Genomic DNA, 8524 nt, shown 5'->3' on the forward strand with positions numbered 1-8524 from the left:
TGGAATGGAGCCTTCAGACTGTGATTCTAGGGAATCTGAAAGGCTGGGGTGGGGCCCGGCCAGCCCTGGGGACACGCACTCCAGGGTGGAGCCAAGGCCTGGGAGCACTGCTCTTCACCCAGAGGTCCCAGGGTGAGTTGCCTGAAATGCAGTCTGCCCTGATGGTCTAGACAGTGCGACCTACATGCCCACTCCAGGGGCGGGCGCAGGGCCGAGGCAGGCTGCAGTCTGAGCCGCTCTCTTCGGGGAGCAGTGCTAGGTGGTCTGCAGAGAAGACTACTGGTGTTGGGGCCTCTGGGGTGCAGGGGAGGGGCACTAACAGTGCAGTGAAAGCTTGGCGGCTTACTCAAAGGTTGGCGTTCACCGCAAGGGGCCTTGACTGCAGGCTGGTCACCCACCTCTAGGGACGGGGAGGGCGAGCAAGGGGCAGGGTGAAGCTACAGCAGCCTTCTCAGAGGCCTGGGCTGCAGGAGTGGGGCTCGGGGAGTCCCGCTTGCCCCACCCCCACCATCACACATACACACACACACCTACATACACACACACCTGAGCAGGCAACTCCTGCCATGGCTGCCCACTGCCCTTGGCCCCACCTACAACTGGCAGCTCCTGCTGCAATTGCTCACTGCCCTCTTGCCCCGCCCCCCAGCTGGGAACCCCCCTCCCTGGCTGCTCCTTGCCCCTGCACCACTACCCACAACCCTATCTGAACAAACGGTCAAGCCAGTCTTGTGGAGATAATGCTAAGGCCTGGATCTCCCTCTCCGGCTTTGGAGCAGTGGGGGTCGGGGCCCTGAGCGACCACTGTGACCCCCACACAAGACACCAGACACTGGGGAGGGCTCAGCATCCTTTATCTGGGGAGGGGTCAGCGGCCCTCCAGGGTACGGTCGCGGGCGATGACGGCTTCCTCGAACTTGATCATGAGCGTGGTGCCCTTGTGCCAGTGGGCCGTGACCTTGGCGGGGAAGCCGCTGTGCGTGAGCACTGCCTCCACAATGCCCGCCGTGAAGCTGGCACAGTTGAGTGTGCTGTTCTCCTTGGGCACCGAGATGTAGGTGTTGATGAGCGGCTCGCGCTCGATGATGTAGAAGGTGCGCGCGTCGTCGTTGGCCTGCTCCAGCTTGTCGGCCTCCTTGCCGAAGAGAGCCTTCCACACGGCGCCCTTGACGAAGAGCAGCGCGCCCAGCACCTTGGTCTCGCGCCGCGCACCCTTCTCGCGCGCCACCAGGGCGTCCAGCACGCGCGCGCCCACCTGGCGGCCCAGTGCGGCCAGGCGCGCCTGCAGCTCGGCCACGGAGAAGACGCGGCTCTGGCAGTGCTGCACCAGCTCCGAGAAGAGCAGCGCGAAGGCGCTCAGGCTCACCTCGGTGCGCGGCCGCGCCAGCGCGCGCTCCAGCAGCGCCGACTTCCCGCGCGTGAAGCGCGCCTCCATGCCGTCCTGCGGGGACACCAAGAAAGGCAGGTGTCATGGGGGGAGCATGGAGGGAGAGCTAGAATGGCCCCCTCCCACATACACAGGCTCCCACACTGTGAGGGTGCTGCAACCCTGCCTCCCCGACCCCCAGTGGGGATGGAGAGCAAAGATAAAGGGGTACCCAACCTATGCACCGCACAGCTTGGGTGGTGTAGTGGTTCCGAGTTGGACTGCTAATCACAAGGTCAGCTGGTCGAAACCACCAGCTGCCATGAAGGAGACAGACGGGACTTTCTACTCCCCTGAACAGTTAGTCTTGCAAACCCACAGGGGTAGTTCTACCCTATAGGGTGCGTTGGCATCCACTCAATATAGCAGTGAGTTGTTTTTTTTAACGTGCACTTAGCCAGCAATACCTAGATAGGGGGCGGGGCAACTCCTATCCTTGGTGGGTGGGGCTTGTGGAGGGAAAGGTGGGAGGAGAGACAAGAGAGGGATGAGCCAGAAGGGGATGCTGGAAATTCCCCACAACCTCGACCAACAGGCAAATTTCTAAAGCGCCTTCAAGGCGTCTCCAAGCTCCTATCCCGCCTTAAACACGCCCCCACCCCCCGCCGTTACACACACACAGACACACACACACAGAAACCCACCCCCACCCCGAGGGCTTAGGTGAAGAACTGGTGTGGGCAGAAAGGAGATGAAGCTGCAGGGCTGAGAAGGGCAGCGTGGAGAAGGCTGAAGCAGTGGGGGAGTCCGCACCAAGAGCCCAGGGGCCCGGAGCTGCAAGGGGCGGTCCTCCCAGCCTCGCCCGGAACACGCCTCCTTTGTGAAGTGGGTGGGCCTGGGTTTGAAGAACCACTGGAGGGGTAGCCCAGGGACGAAGCTGCACAGCGGTGTAAAAACTAGTGGGCGGTGGCTGGCCGCTGGGTACAGACTTGCAGCCCGGAGACCCTACGGGGCTGCTCTATCCGGTCCGATCGGGTGGCTGTGAGTCAGGGCAGACGGGCGGCAGGGGGTTGGGGCTAGTGGGAGGGGGCGCGGTGAGCCTCCCATCCCACCACCACAAGCCATAGCGGTCGGTGGGGAGAGGGCAGGGTCGAGGGGGGCTGGCAGAGGTCCTGTGATGGGGTGAGGGGGCTGAAAGTCGCAGCCATGGGTGGGGGAGGCTGCAAAAAAGGGGTCGGTAGCTGGAGGGGCCTGGGACTGCTTCGAGACGACCCACTAGAAGGCTGCAAGTCTGGGAAGTCGGGGGACCCGGGGTCTCCAGGACGCCCCCACCCTGAGGGGCAGCGATGTCCAAGCGCGCGCGCTGACAGTGTGGGGGGCCGATGGGGAGGACTGGCGCCCCAAGAGTCCCGGAGGCACCCAGACCGCCCCCCACCCGCCACCCCGGGCGTGAACCGCACAGAAGGGCCGGGGAGGACGCCATTGCCCTCGCGGGCCCCCAGGGTGGGCGGAACGAGGCGGGCCGCGACTCGAGGACGCCAAGGCCCCGACACAGGACGCACAGGCCCGCGGGGGAAGGCGGGCTCGCAGCACGGAGGAGACCTGGGAGGACAGGGGACGCGGGCGAGCAGGCACTCACCGGGGACCGCGGCCGTCCGGCTCCGCCGAGCTGCTTTACGGCGACGTAAAGAGCGCTGCGTGCGCAGGCGCGGCGGCGGACGCGCGGGGGGGCGGAGAGCGGGCGGTGATTCCTGGCGCGGCCGCGTGAGGGCGCGTGTGTCCGCGTTCGGTTCCGCGGCCAAGCCGCAGCCCTCGTTTCCGGGCTGGCCCACGTTTAAAGGGACAGTAGCACGTGTGGTCACCAGCACGGGCGTGCAAGTGTGACCTTGGGCCCGGAGTGCGTCCCAGGAGACACACGCATCCCAGAGCTCACATTTCCTGTCTTCTCTCCCTGCCGTCGAGTCAATGCTGACTCCGAGCGACCCTCAAGGTGCCGAGACTGTAATTCCTTCTGAGACTGTTAAGTAGAAAGTCTCACCTTTCCGGCCGGTGGATTTGAACTGCTGGTCTTGTGGTTAGCAGCCCAATGTGTAACCCAGTATGCCACCAAGGTTCAGTTTTCTTAGGGACACACAGACTACTCGTGGACCCGTGCTCAAGGGCACCTGGGGACACACAGGATAGTCACACACACGCATGCGTGCACACACACAGAGAAAATCCACTGCTATCGCATGGATTCCGACGTACAAGAACCTATAGGACAGAGCAGAACCCCTCCATAGGGTTTCTGAGGCTGTGGGTCTTTACAGAGCAGACTGTCACAGAGCAACTGGTGAGATCGAACCACCAATCTTTGGGTCGGGAGCCCAGTGCGCCACCAGGGAGACTGGGCACGTGCTCCGTGGTACATCTTGTCGTTGGTTCCATGTACATGGAGGGAGACATTGTATGTCTGCTGCCCGCCACCCCTCTGCCCAGGCACACATGGGTCCTGGCTTACGCTCTGGGCCACACAGAAGAGCTCTCACTCCGAGGCGCACACCCCAGAGCACAAGCCTGGAACAATGACTCCCTTTCCCCCCGTCAATGCCCATGGACCAGATCAAGGAGGCATTCGTACACAAGGACCCCCAGAGGGTATCTGTTCTCACACCCCCTTCACCCTAGGGTCTCAGCCTTTGACTCCAGCTCCACACACTCCCTGTGGTGTCTCACATGCCCACATCTGAGCAGCATGGGACACCCCTTGCCCAGGTCCCAGCCCAGCCGCACCCCTGAGGCACCAAGAACAGATTTGGGAGCCATGTGTCCCCCCTTGGCCTTTATTTTTCTGGATCACAAGACATGCTGGGCAGGCAGGAGACACACGGTGACATCACCAGGGACAATCATGTGGACAGGCACCGTCCCGCCCACCCTCATGGTGATAGCGTCTCCTGGCGTGTAACAGACGGGCACACGCGGAGCCCTGATACATGTTCACGCAGGCGTGAGAAGGACACACCACAGAGTGAGCCCACGCCGCCAAGGCCTGTGACACGTATCTGTGACATGTATCTGTGACACGGCTCCACCTGTGACTTGCCTTCATGCACAGCACACCCTGGAGCCCTCACATGCTCACATGCACACACACACACACACACACACACACACACACAGCGTCGTGGGTGTATGCACCACAGTGGCACATTCCTAGAAAATTCACCGGCACACCCCTCACCACAACATGCTCACGCACAGACACACACAGAACTCCGTGACACACATTCATGGAGACACGTGATTTTCTTCACGTGACAGGGAGGGGCAAGTTCACCTCAAGCATGGGGGGGAGGGGGAAGTGTCTTCCTTTGGGCTTCTTCAGGGGCATGCATCCCCTTCCTCCAAGCTCCAGGCTGTAGCTGTTAAGGCCTCTCATTTATTTAGAAGCCGGCGCTGCTGCAGGGGCTGAGGGGTGGGGGGCAAGACACCAGGGGTCAGGCAGAACCACCCCCATGTCCCTGGCTGACCACCCCCATGTCCCGGGCTGACCGCACCATCACCCATCACCAACTCACGTGGACTTATCTTAGTCTCCAGCTGTGTCAGTTTGTTCTCCAGCCTCACCAGGATGGTACTTTTGATGTTGGTCACGTCTGGGGGGCGGGGAGATGGGGGACAGGAGGAAGTTGCGGTGGGGACTTCAGGCAAGGTCCCTTCTTTCATTGGAAACCCCCTCTTTCCCAGCCCCTGGCCTGGGTGCTGCAAACACCACGTCCTGGGAGTCCCCAGCAGAATTTTGACAAAGCCCCGCTGAGTTTGGGGATGATGGGGATGCGGACCACCCCTTCCACCAGCCCCTCAGCCCCTGATAGGCATTGAGACAATCTCGCCAAACAAAGATAAGGGCATCAAGAGCACCTCTCTGCAGGGCCTCCGTTAGCTTGATCCCTCGCTGGACTTCGTTTCTGACGGTGTTGATGGACTTTGTCAACTCAGCGAGGCTGTTCTTGAGGCTGGCCTTGCTCCTGTTCCGCTCTTCCAGGTTCTCCTGCATCAAACTGGAGACTGAGGGTGGGGGACAGGGGTGCCGGAGTCACCACCTGCTCCCCAGCAGGTCCCTGTCCTCCCACAACCTCGGAACTGCCCTCCCACCCATCCCCCAGAGGCTCCTCTCACCATTCCACAGCTCCCTCTTCAAGGCCAGCAGCTCCTGGGACATCTCAGAGTCTGTTGGGGGGTGAGAGGGGGCAGGGAAACCCCTGAGGATTCCTTTTATCCTCCTGGGAGCCCAGTGGGGCAAGGGAGAAGAGGTGGAGGGGAAGAGGCACGGGGTGGAAACACTGGGTCTTCCCAACTCCTGAGGACCCCTTCCCGCTACCCCAGGCTCCCCACCACCACCACCATCACCACACATGCATACACAACAACAACCCACAACTTACTCTTCACGAGGACCATGGCAGAGAGGATGATGAAGAAGATGAAGGTCAAGGCGAGCAGAATGTACAGGCTCATGATGGCCCTGTACAGCCAGCTGGGGGGCTGCACAGGAACGGAGGGTGGCTTGGCCTGGCCTGAGACTGGAGCAGAGAGGCAGACCAGGTGACCTCCAGGGCTCCAGGGCCCATCAGCGGCACAGCCTCTCCCCCCACCGAGCACTCAAGCCCTACACTCGCTCTTCTCAACAGCATCAGAAGCTCGCACCACAAGCAAGCCTCTCCTCCACCCTGAACAACACCAGCTGCCTCCAACATGCACCCTCCCTGGTACCGCCAGAGACTGCCCCTCATGCTGCCACCATCCCGACTCCCTTGCCACTTGTGATGGAGGAGCTTCTGGCCCCTCAAAATGTGTGTTGGCATCCTAACCCCTCTACTGGCAGGGCCACAGCTAACCAACCGCCTTCGCGCCATGGTAAGCTCAGGGAAGGGAGCCAACTTCCATCAGGCCAGCTCATGAAAAGCCATCGGCCAGTTGAGATCAGACCCAGGTAGGGAGGAGCCCAGATTGTATCACTTAGAAGAGCCGAGCAGACACCAGGACACGTGTGTGCCCACGTGCACCAGAGAAGCCAGACGGCATGGGAATGCGGAAACAAAGGACACCAAGGCTTGCCCGCAGAACAGGAGGGAGGCTCAAGAAGGAGATCCACCTGATGGTGAGAAAAGGAACCCCTGTTCTTTAAAGCCCCCTGCCCCCACTTGGGGTAATTCTGGCAGGGCAGCACTTAGGGATGGTAACTAAGATACTACCCTCGCCAACAAGAGCAACGCCCAAGATTTCACCCGGGTCGTCATCTACAAGCCTCGCCAGCACCCCCAACAGCTCTGTCACTCATCCCTTGCAGCGCAACCATATGGCCACCTGTCTTTACAACTTCCGATGCCGTCACCCAGACCTTCACCCACACTGTCAACAGCACCATTACCCAAATCGTCCCCCACACCATCGCCAACACCATCACCCACAATTACACCAGCGCCAGCATGCCCTCCACTACCAACACCCCAAACACCCCCACCATCACCAGCCCTTCTACCACCATCACCCCAAACGTCACCAACACCATCACCCAAATGTCCACCCACACCATCACCAGCCCTTCCACAACACTATCAACAGCATCGTCACCCAAAATCTCACCCCCCACCATCACCAGCACTTCCATCAACACCATCACCAACACCATCACCAACACCAATACCATCACCCAAAATACCCATACCATCACCAGCCATTCCACCCACACTGTCAACAGCACCATCACCCACACCATCGCCGACACTTCTGCTGTTGTACCATGACCCCAAATTCAGATTTCTCATCACCATCACCACTTGCAAAGCTGCCCCCATCGTGGTACCATTGTGATCATCGATGCCTCCACACCCCACACTATTGGCCCCCACCTCCGCTTGCAGTCCCCCTCCCCTGCAGCACAGGGCCCCCTGCCCCTTTCCAAGGCTGGGGGGTGTGGGCAGGTGGGCATCCACTCACCCTGACTCTTGGGTGGTGAAAGGCCACCTTTGTGCGGGTCCTGGTTTCTGAAGGTCAAGGTGATGTTCTCATAGTTGGGGTCATCTGCGTCTGTGGGAGGGGTCAGAAGGAGGGGTCGTGGAAACCTGCCCAGAGCTTTGTGGGGAGGGGCTCAGAGAGATCTTGGCTCACTGGACTCCTATGCCCAAGACACTGGGGGGAAAAACAAGCTCGGCTTCTCAATGAAGCAGAGCGTGTGGGTGTGAAGCACACACCCTTACACAAGCATCTTGGGCACTGTAAGGAATGAGCCACTGGACCCCTTCTCTGACCTCTTCCCTCTTGACTATCAACCCTTATTTCCCCGCCCTTCACACCCCACCCCACGGGTCTGCACCTTGGTCTTTGGCTGGGCCCCCTCGTTTCTTGTCTTTGAAGGCTGCAGCTTGCATCTTCACCTCTCGGTTCATGTAGACGTCCTCGTCTACAAGGCCCCGTTGGCCAGGACGTCCCCGCCCACCGGAAGGAGTCAGGGAAGATGAAGAAACCTCAGGGTAGAGGGAAGGAAGGAGGACTTCGCTTCCTCTCTTCAGGGTCCCGTGACCCATCTCACCCACTCCAGGCCAGAGGCCTCAGGGGATCAAAGGTCTGGGCAGAGCCAAGAAGGGTGGCCCCTGGGCTCAGAGAGGGGCATAGCCAGCCAGGACGTGAACAGGAAACTCTGCGTGTGTGTCTGTCCACTGCGTGGGCTTTGTCCTGCCATCCTCTCTCAGTCTCATCACCCTGGAACCTCAAGTTCAAGGCAGAGCTGGAATTAAAAAATTACAATGAAAGGCAGAGTTTCTGGGTACCCTAGATGTCTCCCCCTGCCCAGCTCCACCCCCAAGAAATGCTACTTCTCCCAAGTGGCTGCCCAGACAGGGATGGAGATAGGGCAAAGGGATTGTTGACCTGCTAGAACTCCACGCCCATCTGGGCGGAAGTCAGACTCACCTCCTAGCCCCTGCTTTGCAAGCCCTAGAGGGGCAGCTTCCCCAAGCCTGGTGACCACCGATTGAGAGCCCTTCCTCTGATCTATGCGTGTGGGCACCCCCACCCCCACCCAGCATCTTCATTCCCAGTGGCGCCGCTGTCACACAAATCCAAAGGAGGGGTGCTTTCACGAACATAAGTTTATTTTTTCACAGTTCTGGA

The 8524-nt window shown here is 60.3% G+C and overlaps 2 protein-coding genes across 2 annotated transcripts; both read right to left on the reverse strand.

Moving 5' to 3' along the window:
* Positions 1-837: 837 nt before the first annotated feature.
* On the reverse strand, positions 838-3016 carry TRAPPC5 (trafficking protein particle complex subunit 5). Its single transcript, XM_004717326.3, has 2 exons — positions 3006-3016; positions 838-1441 (listed from the first exon to the last, which is right to left on the reverse strand). The coding sequence occupies exon 2, from the start codon at positions 1433-1435 to the stop codon at positions 869-871; it is 567 nt and encodes a 188-aa protein (XP_004717383.1). The 5' UTR covers positions 1436-1441; positions 3006-3016; the 3' UTR covers positions 838-868.
* A 1165-nt stretch (positions 3017-4181) lies between these two features.
* On the reverse strand, positions 4182-7815 carry MCEMP1 (mast cell expressed membrane protein 1). The gene is made up of 7 exons (XM_045290409.1): positions 7728-7815; positions 7352-7441; positions 5797-5934; positions 5531-5581; positions 5273-5419; positions 4930-5007; positions 4182-4819 (listed from the first exon to the last, which is right to left on the reverse strand). Exons 1-7 carry the CDS (start codon positions 7798-7800, stop codon positions 4791-4793), a joined length of 606 nt encoding a protein of 201 aa, XP_045146344.1. The 5' UTR covers positions 7801-7815; the 3' UTR covers positions 4182-4790.
* Positions 7816-8524: the final 709 nt, after the last annotated feature.

Source organism: Echinops telfairi, unplaced genomic scaffold, assembly GCF_000313985.2.
Source record: "Echinops telfairi isolate 266 unplaced genomic scaffold, ASM31398v2 ScPeMD7_36;HRSCAF=134, whole genome shotgun sequence".
NCBI classification, from domain to species: Eukaryota; Metazoa; Chordata; class Mammalia; order Afrosoricida; family Tenrecidae; genus Echinops; species Echinops telfairi.